At 35.2% G+C, this 18,772-nt stretch overlaps 1 protein-coding gene across 1 annotated transcript in view; it reads left to right on the top strand.

The window, feature by feature from the left end:
- The first annotated feature begins 1,103 nt into the window (after nucleotides 1–1,103).
- ARMC3 (armadillo repeat containing 3) overlaps nucleotides 1,104–18,772 on the top strand; it is a 51,710-nt gene continuing 34,041 nt past the window's right edge. The window contains 7 exon segments of the mRNA XM_050970956.1: nucleotides 1,104–1,151; nucleotides 8,687–8,804; nucleotides 10,803–10,928; nucleotides 11,999–12,067; nucleotides 12,397–12,572; nucleotides 13,909–14,103; nucleotides 14,687–14,870. Coding sequence (XP_050826913.1) covers nucleotides 1,104–1,151; nucleotides 8,687–8,804; nucleotides 10,803–10,928; nucleotides 11,999–12,067; nucleotides 12,397–12,572; nucleotides 13,909–14,103; nucleotides 14,687–14,870 — 916 coding nt within the window.

Raw genomic sequence — 18,772 nt, 5'->3', positions numbered from 1 at the left:
TGCTTTCGTTAGTGCCGTGTTACAATTTATTTACAGAAATTGGTAGAGGAGCAGTATCTGGAAAATTCAAGAAGAGCTCCAAAGTTTTGTTGAAAACAACTAATAAGCAGCCAGGCTACAGCTCATGTTGCCCTAGAAAATAATCTCTTATACCAGAGGTAGGCTCTCAGTAAACTCTGGCTGAGGGTGAATGTGTGGTGTCCCTTTGAGAACTGACCGAGGAATTAACAAGGGGTACTAATGGTGCACATTTCACTTTTACACAGTGTTAAAGCAAACCTAAGTCTGGCATAACTTGGGTTATGTTCTATGGTAGTGCTAGTGGCTCAGGTTGCCCTTTACTTTTGCCTGTACCTTAACTGGAAGGCTCTGCTGAAGTTTTGCAAGCTACGTGGAATTAGATCCACGTGAAGTAGTACATCCATATGCTTCAGAAGCTGCTATTAGATGCAGCTGAGGAGGTCTTCTTGGTTATGTGTTCGCGTGCTAATACAAAAAGAAAAAGAAAAATTAATAAGACAAGCTGGTCTTTGTGTAAATACATGTAACTTTAAAATCAATTACATTTATACTTTGCAGAACTGTTTCTTAATACCTGCAGATCTGATTTTTATCTCCTGTGAAAAAGGAACAGAGAATTCAAATTGTATTTGAATCATGTTTTCCAGGTAGAACTTATTTGTACATTCTGTTGTATGGAATGTTTGACAACATAGAATGTATAGACAAAGATGGGGAAATGCCCTAAAAGGAATTTCAAGTTAATATATATTTCATAGATGCAGATAAAACTAATTTACAGAAAGGGATATTCTGTGCATTTGTACCACATTACAACCTGAGCCTGTGCTGTCTGAGACCTCTTTAGCTATTTATGTTGTTGACAGATGTATTTTGCCAAATATGTACAAATGTTAGAAAGAGGGACTGCTTTCTCTATAGAAATTACTATGTCAAAGAAATTTTCAGACTGATTTGGTGGGTCAAATGAATAAGAAAGTCTGTCTTAAAAGGTTCCCTGAATCACTGGTAAACTGGTTCCTAAAACACAGAAGGGAGTTTGTTTGCCTGCTCTTATTTTTGTTTGTTTGTTTGTTTTTAGAATGGGTAAAAAAGCAAAGAAGGAAACAGAGTCTCCACCCAAGGATGTGGTAAGTTTATAAACTGCTATGTGCTATAAAATAAACATTACACAATTACAGGCCCAGCTCTACCCTCCTTACATAGTTCCTTATTCTCCTAGTTTACCCACATTATTCTAAAAATGGCTTTTAAAGATGTCTCTGTTTCTGCTTTTCTTGGACAGCATACAAACCAGAGTGACTGGGCATGTGTAGTTCTTTGTAGAGATTGTTGTCCTTGGCAGGCATTGCAAACAGTTATGTATGAAACAATCCAGGCTTCTTTTTATTTGAAGAACAGTGTTAGCTTTCTCTTCATAAAAATCAAAGGAGAGTGGAGAAGAGCAACCTGAAATCTGCCTGTCTTTTCAACTGTGAATACATTCTCTTTCTTTAAGGATGAAAGAGTTAAAAGCCTAGATGGATCTGTGGTTTTTTACTGAATACAAAATTTGACAAATGTTTTGAATAACACTACATACTCTTGTCTGTTTTACAAATATATTCACTCTTAAGAGGCAGTTTAGGTTTTTCTGTTATCATTGGAAGTACAGTGAAAAGTACAAGAGCTGAAGCCAAATATAGAATAATAGTGATAGTGAGAGGTTTTTTTTTCAAAAGGTGGAGGTTAAGGGTCTGACATTAGCATACTTTTCAGGAGTTTCTATAAATTCACAAGGTATAAAGAGGCCCCCAAAAAGAGAATTGTTCAAAACATAACTGTTTTTAAAGTTTATTTGTTTTCTTCAGAAAGAAATAGAGGAAATACAGAAACGTTGAAAAGAGTACAGTATAAACTCTGTGTCAATTAACAACCAAATTTATGAAAATGGGTACCTCAATGAGTCCCACAGAGGGAGTCCCACTCCCTCAATGAGTCCCACTAAATGCCAAGTTCTTTACACTGTTTTAAAAAACCCAATGGATTTGTGTGTAAAGAGTTGTACTGCAAGGGCTTTTTTAAAGGTCACAGAAAAGTTAGCAAAAACTACATAGCAGTTTCAATATTAAATAAGCATATATAGTTTTGACTAAGACAGTAATATCCAATAGTCATGATGTCACTGAGACATAGCAGTTGACATCAGGTTTACCCAGCTGTTCTGTGGAAAGGTGAATATTACAAATGTGATGCATAACCTTCAATCATTAATAAGTCCTTATGAAAGTAAATTGCATAAAACCTCAACATAACTTCTATCTGTATAAAATAACCCAGAAAACCAGGAATCACAAAAAAGTTACATGGGGGGAATCTAATTCAAATAGGCCTGAGAAATTAAGATTAAGTACCTTTGCAGCCAAAGAAAAGGTTTGAAAGGCATGGCAACACATTTAAGTCATACACATGAGCTGAAGTGATTAAAGTTGACTTCTTCAGTAAATAGCTAGAAAATCAGTAGATACAGCCCAACAATTTCTATATCCAAAATATGCAATGAGATTTTGTAGAGAAAATGGTGGTACAGTGTGCTAGGTACTATAATAACCTGTGAATACACAGAAAAAAGTCAGTAAAACTATCAAAAGGAATGAATTAGAAAGAGTGAATTCCAGATGGCATGTACAGCTTTTGGCTTGGTTTTTACCCTTATTGTACTTCAGGCTAGCATGTCTATTCTGACAGCTGTAGCAGGAGAAATGTTGCATATCAGGACAGTATTAAACATGAAAATAGATAATTTTAACTATTAATGAAGAAAATCTTACCATAGTAAGAATTTTGTTCATAATGATTGCGTAAAATCAAATCTGAAAACTTTAAATTTCACCTGGGTGTTTCAGATGGCAGGAAATGAGATGCAGACAAAATAAAAGATGTATTAGCTATTATCTTGTGATTGATAATCTGTTTATGAAAATGTCAAGTCCAAGAAAAGAAGCTTTGAGATAATGTAGACGGGCTTATAAAAGAAGGCCTTTGTGCATGTGGAATGCTCTGAGAATATATGGTACTGCAGATGACCACTAATTTTTTATAGATTTCTAGGAACAGGTGGGAAACACATCTCTTAGCCTAGCCACTGCTTATATGTTTCAGAAAGTATTCCTGAGGACTCTGTTTTCACTGCCTTTCCTAAATTGTCTTTTAGTATTCTCTGTTCTGAGAATTGGTCTCCAAGAGGAAAAATATTGCTTTGAGCCTCTATCTCTATATGAATGACCTAATTCAAGCAGATAAAATATGCTAGCTTTGACATAGATTGATAGGAACTTTTCACATGATATCTACATTAAGTTTGGTCTAGACAATACTATTATTTGATCATCAGCTAGGTCATGGACATTGAAAGGGGAGCCTTAGATTATCCCTAGAGAAAGTACTGAAGTGTTATCACTTAAAGAAAGCTATAGATACCTGAATATTTTTGAAAAAGGCTTCATTCACAAGACTGATGATGAAAAAAAATGGAATGATGAATTGGCACAGTCAGCTCCTGAAATTGTCTCCACATAATCACCTTCTTTTGATTAATGTCTAAATATTAATTTGACTTGACTTCAGTGAAGCTTTCAATACTGCCTCTTGTAACATCCTCATAGTTAAACTGGTGAAGTACTGATGAGATAGACAGACAGTGTGAATGAACCAAAAGGTAGCTGAACTGACAGGCTCAGAAGGTTGTAATCAGCAGCATGAGATCCTGTTGGAGGTCAGGCACGCGTGTTGTGCTCCAGGGGCTGATCCTGGAGCAGATACTGTTCAACCTCTTCCTTAGTGACCTGAATGATGGGACAGAGTGCACACCCAGCAGCTTTGCGGAAGATACAAAATCAAGAGGAGTGATTGACAGACCAGATGGTTGTGCAGCCATTCAGGGGGACCTCAACATTTTCCAATAGAGAAATAGGAAATTAGGAATTTAATTAAGTTCAATAAAGGGAAATGGCTAAGTCATGCACCTGGGGGAAGAATATCCGGTGCAGACTGTGTGAAGACCAGCTGGAAAGCAGCTTTACAGGAAAGAACCTGGTGATTCTGGTGGACATGCACCAGAAATGGGAACTTGGGACAAAGAAAGCTAACAAAATCCTGGGCATTAGGCAGAGTGTTGCCAGCAACCTGAGAGAGGGGAACTCTTGTGTTTCGCTCAGTATTGGTGAGACAACACCTGGAGCGCTGTGTCCTGTTCTGCGTTCTCTGGTACAAGAGAGACAAGGCCTTACTGGAGAAAAGTCTTGGAGCATTTGTCTTAGGAGGAGAGACTGACAGTTGGGACTGCTTGGTCTTGAGAGAAGGTTTGGAGGGGCCTTGTCAGTGTAAAACTTGCTGATGGGAAGAAGTAAAGAAATCAGGCCAGGCTCTTCTCATTGTCACCCTGTGAAAATATGAGAGACAGTAGGCACAAATGGAAATGCAGGAGGTTTCCATTTAAGCATTAAAAAAAAAAAATTCCTTTTTTACTTTAACAATGATGGAGTGTGGCATAGGTTGTCCAGAGAGCTTGTGGAGTTTCCCTCCTTGGGGTTACTCAAAATCAGACTGTGCACTAGGTCTGAGCTCTAGCTCACCCTTCTCTGAGCAGAGCAGTTGGACCAGATCATCTTTGGAGGTGCCTTCTAATCAACTACTTGTGATTCCTTTCAATATCTTGGGATTTATTGTTAGTACAGGAGATAAGACACAGAAGTGAAATAATTAGCATATCCAGGTATCTACTAAATCTGTTTTTCTAGGTAAAGGAAAAGGGACTAAGAGTAGGGAAGATATCTGTAGTGCTTCTGAAGATTCTATGGGAGGTGAAAGGTTAAAACTGACCTTAAATCAAATTTAAGGGATTAAGAAATAAGAAAAACCAGCATGATTAAATAATAGAATAATGAGCAGATAAATACATCCTTCAAAAATGGGATTTGCATCCAAATGGGAAAACAAAAAAAACCGCTTCCACTCCCAAATGAGAAGTAAAAGCACTGTCACCCCGCATCAAAATATTTTGGGAGAGAACTAGCAAAGATACAAAAAACAGCAGTAAACTTTTTCATATTGCCTAGATGCAAGAAGCTTCTTGCTATTAAAAACACTATTAGATGATTGCAGTCATGAAAGAAAAGTGAAATTACTTATTTTTGTGTCAAAAGACAAAGCAATGTGGTAATCACTAAAATAAATGTGATAAAATTGCCCAAGTAGGAATAAATAGTGTTTGCCAAGGTCTTGTGCTAAATGAAAAATAGCTAACATCTGAAAATGTGGTACTAGAAGAATGGCTGGTAGAAAATTTTGTTTTTAAGAGGAAATACAGCAATATGATGTTTTTCTTCTGTGCTGTGTCAATTGATAGAAATAGTTCTTGAAAAAAACGAAACCAAACCCATAGATAAATATGATAGTAATGGGGAAGAATCAATAGTGCTTGTGTAGAGGAAGTGAGCAAATGGATAATGGTGTTCTGATTGATACAGTTGCTTAGCTTTTCCAAAAGTTTTCAGACCAGGCTTTTCACTCTCATAAACATGAATGGGCAAAAAGAAATTACTCTCCTAGCAATAATGTCTGCTTATAAAATAGGAAGCAAAGGTGAGAAAACAAATTATTGTTCAGATTTCGTAATGGGGAGAGTTGCCAGTCATGGGGTTTTTATTCTGCAGCTGTGTCATCCAGTGTATTAGAATGAATGTGGATATTTTCATGAAAATGGCATCCAGTTCTTAAGTAGGAGAAAGTGAATAAGTACAAAATTTCAAATTCCAGAAATAAAAGACATTGTGTTACTAGCAAATGTCCTGACATGCACATGAGTGCCATTAACAGTTCTGGTGTTCCCATCCCAAAAAGGTAGAGCTGAACTACAGAAAGACAGCAGAATGAACAAAGAATGAACTAAGAAAGAACAAGAACAGACAGGATGGTTTCTGTTTTAGGAAAGATCAAAGGGAGTAGGTGTGGAGCCTTTCCATTCACAGTTCAGCCTGCTACAAGTAGGTTTCTTTGTTTTCAGAAAGAATCACTGTGAAGAGGAATATCATAGAAACTTACAAAATTATGAATATACAGGGAAAGCAAATGAATGTAATTTATTTCACCTTTTCTTATAGTGAAGGAACTGTGGAGGATAAATAAAATTATCAGGGGGTATTTTTAAAACACAGAAGAGGCACAGTTATTTTATGAATCTTTAACTGTGATACTTGTGTCTCAGAATGTTAAGGGTGTTAAAACACAGATGGCTTCAAAAATTATGTAGAAAGTTTTTCCTGGACTTTTTGAACACAGAGATAAAATCCCTAGGCTCTCCAGTTCTCTAGGTTGCAGAGCTGGTATCTGAGAGGGAACATAAGTAAGATTTAATAGTCTGCTTGCCCACACTTATTACTTGGCCCTGTCAGAGGCAGAATGTGGGACTAGGTGGCTCTTTGGTCTGACTGGAAACATATTTTGTATTACATTCAATTTCAACTAAATTAAGTTGATGGAAGTAAAAAAAAAAAAAAACCAAAGCACGAAAAACAAATTGCCCCCCCCCCAAACAAAAAAAAAATCCCTATCCAAAACAAAATAAAAACCCCTAACAGAAACCAAAAAAACCCCAAAAAAATCCCTATCCAAAACCAAACACCAAATGCTCTTCAGTTGCTAATGGCTTTGAGGTCAAGTGTACACAAAAGTCAAGATCAAAGACATGTTATAACTTTATTTTTCATTTAACTTACTATTTTCTTAATACAAACTAAATGATGGAAATGTTGTTGTTTATAAATTTGTTAAATTTCTGTGTTTAATTCAAGGTTGTTTGTAACTTCAAATATATTATTCTAGCACATAATATCCTGTATGTGCAAAATACAGGAAGAGCCTGCAATAATGTATGAAGATTTAGCTGCAAGCCTTGGATTAAAAAAAAAAAAAATGGTGGAACACTAGCTATGCAGACATAATGATAAGGAGAAGTCCTAAGCAGTTCTATGATAGTTTTGATGAACAACATTACCTCCCAGTAAATCACAGAATCACAGAATGGGTCAGGTTGGAAGGGACCACAGCAGTCATCTTGTCCAACCTCCCTGCTCAAGCAGGGTCATCCTAGAGCACATTGCACAGGATTGTATCCAGGTGGTTTTTGGGTATTTCCAGTGAGGGAGACTCCACAGCCTCTCTGGGCAACCTGTTCCAGGGCTCAGTCACCACACGGTAAAGAAATTATTCCTTAATCACTCAGTTGCTCAGCCCTCTGATTCTTAAAGATACATTGATTTCAGTGACTGTTTTTACTGCATTTTAAGCACAAAAGTGCTTTTAATAGGAAAGTGCCTAGTGGATATTGCATGCAGTAATAGCAAATGTAATGTCTAATCAAATGGGTAGAGATTAGACTAATTTTACTGCGCTCATGTGCCAACCTGTCATTAAATCCTAGGAATGTTCATTGAGTTGGGGTTTATACAATTACTTGTAAACATGAGAAATGTTGAAAATGGAGCAATGCAATTCTGACTTTGATATTAGATCATCATCATTATATATATATATATTATATATATATATATAATATAAATATTATACATGTGTCTCTGATGTAGCTATTAGAAGTTTTTTAATGAAGTAAATCAAATTACTGACATTTGTAAATATATATGTGTATAGATATTGTAATAATATTTTAAATTAATTTGTATTGCTATCTTACAATCTGCTATATTTTAAAGATAAATACATTGTTTTTGAGAAACTGCATGACTGCAGTTGCCATGCAGCTGACTCTGTATGTAACACAGATACTGTATAGGTCTGAAGGGTGAGGATTGAAACTATGCTAACCAATTACTTTAAATTCAAGGGAGCTTAAAACTTTTTAATGAGTAGAATTATCAGAATTCCTTGAGTCTTCTTAGGAAACAAAAGGCTTTTTTAGATGATTCCCTTGCTCAAGTGATGTTAGTCCTAAGGAGTCTATTAAGAGGGTGAAAACTGTCTGATTTGTTGGAAGATTTCTTTCTGCATGAGAGAGCTCAGAAATGGAAATGAAACCTTTGTATCATTTCTAGCTGGGTGAGCAGGAATTATATCTTGGAAGTACTTCATCTAGTACAGGATCATGGTGAGCTGGTGAACTGAGCTGACAAAGGCACAGGAAGTGTTCTTTTATTTTTTAAGCAGCCACAAAGTGATATTGCCACAGAGTAACAAAATCCTCTTCCTTGTACACCTGCTGAGTCCACAGGCTCTTTGTACAGCTGCTCAAAAAAAACTTCTCATGTCTGGTTCTGAAGTCTCAGAATGCTCTTACATGTATAACAACTACATAGCTTGTTACCTTCAAAACTTTCTAGATTTGCAGGGAAGCATGAAGGTTTCCCCCAAATCTTCATATGTGATGAAATCATGGTTGTATTTATTTAGAAGTCAATTCTTTCAATTTTTCAACAATGACTCTAACTGTTATTTTAAAAATTGGACTTTTCCAAGGAAACAGCAACTCATTAATATTTCTAATTCAGTGTAGATATCAAACAAGATTTCATTTTATTTTGAATGAAATGTGGGAGTCTACTGCACCACACAGGAAGACTCAGTATAAATCAAACTGTTTTTCCCCTTTTTTTTTTTTTTTGTTTTGTTTTAGTTTGATCCTTTATTGATTGAAAGCAAAACACCAGCAACAGTTGTGCTAATGCTTAGTTCTCCTGAAAATGAAGTTTTGGCCAAAGCATGTGATGCTCTATATAAATTTGCATCAAAAGGTTGGTATTTTTGCAATAAGCTTTGTTTTGCACTGCTTAGATTTTGATAGTAGTTCACAATTGTTTCATTCCCTAGCATTGAAATCTTACTTTCTCCTCAAAGGCATCTGTTGACATTTGGGGGGTGGGGGGGTTTGAAATGTCTATCTAACCTGTAGTTGCAGTAAAAAAGGTGTCTTGTAGTTTGCATGAAGGAAACTTTTATAATTTTGTTGGAGAATTTTATATTTACTGTTTAATAGAGCTCATTTTAAATATAAGATAGATACAGGTTTTTATAAGCAACAGATCTACAGTTGAGAAAGAATTTTATATGCTGGAGTTTGAAATGTCTGTACCAGTGTAGTAATTTTAATCTTCAGTTTTAAATGACAAGAGCCTCTTAGCCTTTTGACACGAAGTTGTTGTCAGTATTTCTGTGCAGGTGATTCATTGGAGGCTGCTTAGCCTCCTTTATTAAGCATATTTCTGTATGAGTTGGGAATCTAACAAGTCTCCAGTATTCCAAATCTTCCAAAGGTCCCTGTATAATCTATAGCTAAACATCATGTTCAAGGTGCTCAGGAGACAAACAACTGTGTAACAAAGGCTCAAATTTATGTAGCAAATTTCCTAAGCTGTCTCTTACTTATTCCATGTTATTCAATGTTAGTCACTCACAATTGTATACACTGGGGGTATTCTTGCTCTCATTAATCTGGTTTAATTTTAATTTCCATTTAATTTATGTTTTCTTTAAAAATTATGCATTTATGTGCTGATTATTGTACTGATGTAAATTACCAGCACTGATGAAATTGTGAGAATAGCTGAAGTCTTTGACAGCTGGCTAGGGGTCACTGGGTTCTGAAAGATATTTAGGTTCTGCTTAATATGGCAAGTTTAGTTGCGGGCATGAGATCAAATTCTGAATATGTGAAGAGAGAATGCGGACTGTTGGGAGACAGCTATGAACCATAAACTCTTGCTGGCTCCTTCCCTCCTGTCCACAGCAAAATATGTCACACTGCAGAAGGATAGATGTGTTATGTCTTTTGTGTTTAAAAGAACAATCCTTTAAATTATTAATGCAGATATTCCTGTAATCTTCCAGAAGACTAGACTGTAAGTTTGTGGTGTGGCACAAGAGAAGGGGTTGTTTTCAGTTAATTAATTGCAGTTAATCTATTTTTTTGGAGTGTTGCTAGTAAATAAAGTCCCACAATAAATAATACCTCCTCATTTCAATCATGTCTTGGCCTGAGAATGAGCATAGATCTCCAGTTTCCTCTCACATTTCTCACTTGTAGCCAGGAAGGGCAGGCATGGTTCATTAGAAAATGAATTATAAAGCTGATGTGGGAACTGAGAATAGGAGCAGTATTGGGATTTTGTTTCTTGGGGTTTGTGTGTGTTTTGTGTGAGCAGGAACAGAAGTTTGTAATCACACTAAACTCCTCTGTTCTTTGCATGTCCAGCACCTATTCAGCTATAAAGCACTTCATTCTCAGGTGGTAGAAATCTCAGTAGAAATTAAGGATACAAATCCTGGTAGTTGCTTCTCTTGAGGGATAGTAAAGATTCACAGAATCATTGAACTGTTATGTTGAGGAAAATGCAATTGGGAGGCAAGAGAGGAAGAAAATAAAATGCATATTCACCTGAATTTTATCAGGTGTACAGTATTCACCTGATAGTGTTCACCTGTACTTTGCTAAGTAGGAAGCTTTCCTTGGTACTTCCACTTCCATTTGTCTCCAACAAATGAGTGGAGTGTCCAATAGACCGAAGCATCCTTTGCTTGAAAAATGTGAATTAATCTGAGATACTATTAATCCTTGAAGCTATTTGACACCTATTTATTAGGGGTGTAAATCAGATGATCTTCAAAGGAACTGTCAGGCCTCTGTTCTTTGGTTCTACTGTTCAATAAAAGATTCATAGTGATTTTACCTTGATTCATTAGAACTGTGGGGTTGCTTGCCTTTTTTTTGGGCTTTTAACCCAGTTCCTTTTCAGGTGATGAAAACAAAGTGACACTTCTTGGTCTTGGAGCACTGGAACATCTGTATAAGCTTCTCTCACATGAAGATCCACTTGTACGCAGAAATGCCATCATGGTATTTGGCATCATGGCTTCTAATAGTAAGAGTCTTGAGGTTTTACTATTTTTCAGTGTGTGGTCATCAAAACAAGAAGTTGTTCATGTGAAAAAATCCTATATTAATCGTCCAGAGTAAAGTGATGTAAGGTTGAGTTTCAGTGGCTGTTATTTTATAGTGCTTTATAGACCTATATCTGATTAATGTAATTAAACTGATCTTAATTTGGTGAAAGTCTTACGCAGTTGTCTTCCATGAGGATATTCCAACCACACTCTAAATCTTTTCATCAGCTGCTACCTGCTTGTTTGCTGACTGGACCTCTTAGATTACTTTTAATTCAGCATTAGCATATTGTCAGTGGTGCTGCACAAACATGGATTTAAACAAATGAACAAATATCTCCCATTTATATTCACATCTTAATTGGTTTCTTATTTAAAAGTAAATTAAACTCATACCTTTTTTTTTCTCACATTTCAACATGTTGAATGTGTTGATAATAACAACACAGCCCTGTAGAATCACATGAAGTCTGTCCCAAAAAATATTACTTGATTTTTCTATCCAAGGGTTGAGGTTTTGCTACTTTGCCATTGACAACATTAGAAATGCAATCTGAAAGACTTTACTGTGATTTCAGTAAGACCTGTGTAATTCATGTTTTCCATTTGCTGTGTGGGCTGGCATCAGCATAAAATTGCAAAGTGATGGCTTGAAAACTAAATAACAGAAGGATTGCTTTTAATTTGATAATTTTAACCACAAATAATTTTAACTATCAGGGTATGATTTCTTTGGCAGCTAAAATCATGCAATATTTAATCAGTACTTGCTAGATGCAAGTATTTCGAATAAAGTTTCAATGAAATATAAAGGAACTTCATGTGTATCAAATGTCATAGAATGTCATCTGCAACTTGAAAGTCTCTGCTTTTTTTTCTGGGCCCATTGTGATCTTGGTCTAACTTAAGTTGTGTGTCCTTCCCAGTCGGGTCTTTTTGTCACTCAGGGAATAACCATAAGTACATTTTGCTTGGAGCAGATTCTGTTTTTTTACTCAGCCAACACTGCCAAACAAACAAATCGATATTTGTATTTTCTTCATTGTAGATGATGCGAGGAAGTTATTGAGGGAACTGGATGTCACAAATTCACTTATATCACAGCTGGCTCCAGAAGGTACCTTATAGTATTCATTCCTTGTGCAAAAGTACAGTCAGAAATAATTTATGATTGTCATTTTATCAGACAATTTAATAAAATCTACCCTGTAATGTGATTTTTCCTAGTGTAAATGCTTTTATAGGAGTAGCTCTGTAGCTCACTGAGTAGTGTTTTGTGTTGTACAGATGGAACAAGATGTTTATGGACATACTGGGTATGGTTAATAGCTATTGTTTATTGATTTCAAATAATGTTTTAAATTAAAATTAATTCACTACTGAATTAGTGAAAATATTCTGTGCTGAATAAAACTTAATCAAAATGGTTTTTTTTTCTCTCCACAGAAGATGTAGTTATCCATGAGTTTGCTACTCTTTGTTTAGCATATATGGCTGTTGACTATACTACTAAAGTAAAAATATTTGAGCAAGGTGGGTTAGAACCACTTATCAGACTGCTAGGTAGCCCTGATCCTGATGTTACGAAGAATTCACTTGAGTGTATCTACCTTTTGGTACAGGTAAAATTTGCTCTTGTTTATTGTGTTAAACTTCAGAGGCAGAAAAGCATTTGCACCCCTACCCCTGACATTCTCTATGGGGTTAGTAATTTTAAAATATTTGCTTCCTTTACTCCACCGTGTTCATGAATGTTTTTGAAACATTGAGTCCTTGCACCTGAGTTCCTACATGCTAAATTAGTTATGAATAGAGCTGTTTTTTAATTCTGTTGAACTTAATGCAGTTGTCTGTGCTGCACTGCAGTAAAAGTAAAATCAGTATGAGGTTCAGATTTTTAAAACTAAATAATAATTTGCCTTCTGTCTTAGTTGAAAAATGTTAATCTTAGTAATGAGAGTTGTAATCTGTCTATCCAAAAGGTTGGAATTACCCTGTAAATTAAAGAACTACCAATTGCATTGTGTCTTGTTTTGACCAGCAAGTCCATAGCACAATTTGGAACATCTTTTTAACGATAGGTGAATGCTGTCAACAGCTACTTTCCATACTGGGAGGAACAGATTAGTTATTGGCTACTTCCACTAATGTCATCCATATGCTGCTTAGCAAAAGAATGGTGCATTTGTATGGCAGTTCTTTCCCATGGCTTAAGCGAATCAATTCAGTAATGAATTCAGTTTATAACTCTATCTCTTTTGGGGCATCAGAGCATGTCTATTCAGAATCACATTTTACTCTTTCTCCTTTTTTACTATCTCGCTGTCTTTGTTGCAGGGTATATCTGGATAACTGCACCTGGTGCTTGCTTATATTGATAAGGATAATTGCATGCTGCACATGTGCAATCAGCTATTTAAAAGCAAATTGTAATTTATTTATTTATTTTCTTTTTTAATATAATCAACTACTGTCTTTTTATTAAGCTGCACATTCACTGTTTAAAGTTGAAACTTTAAATTGTCATTTTATAATTACTAAAACAAAAGAAGATATAACCAGGCAACCACAGCAGAGTGCAAAAAACTGTTTTCCTCCCACTGAGGTAAATAAAAATGGTGGAACTAAATTTAAAAACTTTGCTCAAAGAAACATTTATGTTGAGGCAAACATGGTAAAATCAAGAGTGAATAGGCTTTTTTATACAGGACTAGATTTTGTGGTGATTACTTCAGTCATGCAAAAACCCCTAGAATTTCAGGTTCTTGGGGCTTGATTATATTCAGTTTGGTTCTCAGCTTAAAAGAAAGAAGTTTGCAGAACTGGAAGCTCTGCAGTATTGACTCATTTTTTTAATGTCTGAAATCAGATTTTTGTTGTTCTTTCTGCAAAGTGAGAAATTGATGCATTGATATTTTCTCTGTCACTGACATTCTTTGTTGGAATATTTTAATGCAGGATTTTCAAAACCGTGCTGCAGTTCGGGAACTGAATGTAATTCCACCCTTGTTGGGACTACTGGAATCTGAATATCCGGTCATTCAGTCATTGGCCCTTCAAACCTTAGAAGTAATTAGCAAAGACAGGGAAACCAGGATATTACTGGAAGAAAATAAGGGATTAGATTGCCTTCTGAATATACTGGAAAACAATGTACGGTTTATTTGCCTTAAAAGTCTTTTTATTCTTGGTGCTGATGTTTGTATGACTAATGAGAAATAAGACTTATTTTATGGAAGAGAAATATAAGAACAAAGAGTTACTTACTTGGAGGGAACTTTGACAGAAATAGGATAAGCTAGGATATCTAGCTTACTAAGAAAAGAAGCAATGACATTTCCCAAAGTGTTTATTATTCAATTTTTGAATTGAGTTTACTTTATATAATGGTTTAAATTGTATCTAAGCAGGTTCAGGTGTCACAATGGGAAATATAATGCACAGAGATATTAGTGAAGTTTTTTAAGATCACAAGCCCATTGTCAGTACCTATCTAGCCTACTTTGATGTAAATTAAAAACTTCTGGGGGTTTTACTATTTTTAATAAATTGTGTTGAATCCTAAGTCATCATCAAATAAATGATATGAAAATACGTATTTGTAAATATGTACTTTGCAGTATGAATAAACTGTCCAAAAGAAAGTTGCAACAATTATCCTACGAACTTAAAAGCCTAAGATATTTTAGTCCTCATTTCAAGATTGTTTTTTTTTGCTTTTTAAATTTTTTCTTAGGAACTCAGTGATCTTCATATCGAAGCTCTTGCTGTGTTGGGAAATTGCCTAGAAGATGTGCATTCTCTGCAACAGATTCAGCTGACAGGAGGCCTTAAAAAACTAATTTCATTTTTAGAAGTCTCTACTGTTCCTGATATTCAGAAGAATGCAGCAAAGGCAATTACCAAGGCAGCTTATGACCGTATGTGACTTTTCAATAATCCATGGACAAGAAATTGTTTATGAAGTAAATTTTTGTCCAGAATGAGGCCATCTTCTCTGATTGAGGGTAGTACTTGTGTTGAGGAAAGCACTGGCAAGAATTAATTACAGTGATGAGTCTTGCCAATCAGAGCAGCAATTGGATGCTAGGAGATTATATATAGATATAATCTCCTAGCATTTTTTGCCTCAGTTTATTTTCAATTTTTTTATTATTTTATTTTAATATGTTCTTGTAAAATGCTTCATCAAAGGAAAATGGAGCTCTGAAAATATGATCCTTGTCTTTTGTTTAGTGATGCCAGCTGACTGCCATCTTAAGCCACCTTTGCTGGCACTGCTTCTGCCTCTATCTGTTAAGACTTCATTGCAAGCTGACTTCCTTTTGCATTCAACTGCTCTTCTAAATGTCAGGCAATTTCAAATACAAATTCCTTTAACAGAGGCATGAAAGGAAACCTTTCAAATGGCTTGCAGATTAATATTCCCAGGGGAGTTAAATAGTTTCATTGTAATCTTTTTATAATTATTCATCCTATAGTTCTTTTTTATATACTTTTCTTTAATTCAGTGGGGAATTCTGAATTAGGCAGAACATGCTCATCATTTATGCCCACAAGGATGCTCTTTTAATCAAATTACATTTGAAATTTCTTCTGTACATTGGCTACTGAGTTGCAACATGTGCCAAGTAGTGTTGTATAACAAAATGCAATGCAATTAATGACAGACTTCTGACTATAGATTTTATTTCTGTCAAGGGATTTTTATGACAGTATAATTTAAATATTTCATTCATAATTCTGGCACCTTGTGGTTGAATCATGGCTTTATGTGCATTTTAAAAATAGGTCATTTAATTAAATACATGGGTAAAATAATCTCTCCTTTCTGCCATATTTCAGACCTCCTTTCATCTCTCCCCATGCTATCTTTATGATTCTTTTCTCACCTTGCTTAGTTTGATGTCCTGAATATTTGTAATTATTTGGATTGAAAATAATACACAGAAGGAGTGTCCGAGTATTCTGTGGGTTTTTCTTTGCTTTTGTCATTATCTGTTAGAAGCTTGGCAAGTCACTGAAAATTGTTTTCATTAATGTTCAGGTATCAAAGACAGGAAGGGACCTTCTTATGTCAGTATTTTCTTTGTGTATTTTCCTGTGTTGTTATTTTATTACGCTACTTAGGACTGTCAGTATCATTTTTATAGTCCTGTGACAGGCTTGTAAGTCGTATGCTAAGCAGATTTATATTTGCTCCCACTGCTTTCTACTGCATCTTCCTCCTTTATCATATTTATTTTCAAATAAGCATAGCCTCCTTTTCCTCTTTCACACTTTTTTTTCAGTTTTTGTGGCCTAATATTTTAGCAGCTGTTAGTAGAAGCATGTCTGAGCACATTTTTAAAGCACGGTTGCAAGAACCACACATAATATATTACAGTACTGCCTGTGATCTTATATCATGGGATGTTACCGTCAGTGAAGATGCATCTTCTTGTCATGCCTCTTTACAAATGGAGTCAATGAGGTTTCATTATAAAGGTTTGCTCTCTTCTTCAGCCTATGACAGTTAGTATGGATGCAGCAAGCTGGGAAAATACATCAAAAGGAGATTTAAAATATTTGCGCTGTGGAATTTTGGTGACACCCAGATAGACAACAGGAAACTTCTTGTCCTGATGCAGTGGAAAACACAGTCCAGTAAACTTGCTGCTCAGTGTACTCCCCAAAAGCACTGACAATTTTTCAGTTACCTAGTGTACTGGTCTAAAGTCAGCCTTGCAATGAAAAGAAAAGGCCATTATAAGAAACAACCCAAGTGCAAAAAGAAAACAGAATATTTTCAGTTCTTGGTTTGTGATTGGATTGTGGTTGTAAGCATACTAAACAGCCTATCCAAAATGCAATACTAACATACAGTACTAGCACTTGCCTTGATGTGAATCCAGTATAATACAACACAGCTCTCAGTTCTGTAGTGACTTTTTCATTAAATTTGCAATAGCTATACCCCCATTCTTCAGGTTTGATAATCATGGTTGCAATTTACCAACATTTCCTGTCTACTTGGGTATAAAAATACTGCTCTTCATTGGAATGAAAAACCTACTTCTACCGTGACAGAACATGTATCTAGCTGTTTTGTTTTGTTTTGTTTTGTTTTTTTTAATTCTGGCAGCTGAGTATACAGCAGTATCAGGTTTTGAAATTATTATTGTTGACAGATGGAATTTGGTTTTGGATTGGGTTTTTTTTCCCCTGATAGATGTGATCATAGCAAGCAGTTTTGTTTATGTCTCTTTCAACCCTTTGGAAAGGGACTCTTGTAACTTGGTGTTGTTGTTATAAGATATATATATCCCTTAAGAGTTATTCTCAGTATCAGAATAAATTACATGGTATAAAGATGATATTCAACTTTAAATACCATCTTTAGGATGCTTCTCTGTTTAAGTACATTAAAATGGATCATATTTCTATACATAATCATTATGTGTTTGTCCCTGAATTTTTGTTGTTCTGTAACGTAATTTTGAATTTATTATATTAAGATATTGATTTTTTTTTGTTTGCTGAGAATTACCCTGGTGAGTTGTACTGTGATTCCTGCCTTGCCCACCAAATAATGCAGTCATTTCAGAATACTAAATTGTAATCTAATGCTATAAATTATTGAATGTCTGTGAATGGATTATCTGTACTGTTGATTAAGGACAGCCTGATTTTCCCCTGAAAATGCCAGACACATCAGCAACAACAAAATGCTGTGGAGTATATGGAAAAAGTGATGATCACTCTTGCTCTGCCAAACTTCTGATTTGAAGCTCTCCACATTCTTTGTGTATCTCAGTGCATCTCATGCTGAAAGGGAAGCACACCAAAGATGCTCTGTGGCCTGATTAACAAGGGCATTTCATAATACAGATCTTTGTTTATCTGAGTGAACTCAAGATCAGTGGGAGGTCATGATACTATTTAACATTAACTTTTTTCATTTGAAATTGGTATAAATAATTACAAGGTGATGACAGTGACCTGAAAAGTAATTAGTAGAACTCAGATCGTGATTTTGGGGTAAGAGGGGGAAATAGGAAAATATATTGAAAAATTAAGGTTGTCTCACCATGAGGTCAATGCGTTAAAATCTGGACAGAATGGTAGATACTCCAAACTCTTTTAGTTGTGTGTGCCTTATTTTCCTTCATGTTAAATCAGTGTATTCAAATCACTTAGGGGTCAAGAAATTAATCACTGTAAAATTGGTGTTGGCACTGACATACAAAGTACTTCAGTATAAACCATGCTTTTCAATTGTGCAATCTTTCTAGTCTGTAGTAAAGGACACAAAGGAAACAACTCATACAGAGAGAGGATCAGAACAAAATGTTCATCCCTTAGGTAGAATTGGCACTTGGATATTGAAATATTAATAATTTTCATTGATCTAACTGCCTAAATATACAACCATACTCTTTATCCTAAGTTTGATTTCAAGATGACTTTATTATTGTAAAATTATTTTTCTGTTTAAAATATTTTAATTACTATTTTCACTCATTCAAATTATTTTCATATTATTATTTAATATAGGCATAAATTATCTTTAAAATAAATGCTTACCCATCATCATAGCTGCTTTTAAAAGCAAGAATAATTTTAAAGAAAATCTGTAAACAAATAAGTAACTTGCTGTACAATAAAAAAGTTACCGAGGCATGAAGAACTTCTAGAGATCATTATTAGGGATTATGGACTGCCTTAGCAAGCAACAGGCCAGTGACACACTTGACAACTTGTCAAAACAGTCTCTCATCCCAACTGAGGCCTTCTCTTGAGAGCTGGCTCATATGCATCAAGGTTGTGGTCAAAGTTCTGC

This window comes from Serinus canaria, chromosome 2, assembly GCF_022539315.1.
Source record: "Serinus canaria isolate serCan28SL12 chromosome 2, serCan2020, whole genome shotgun sequence".
NCBI classification, from domain to species: Eukaryota; Metazoa; Chordata; class Aves; order Passeriformes; family Fringillidae; genus Serinus; species Serinus canaria.
This window is presented reverse-complemented; position numbering and strand designations above follow the sequence as displayed.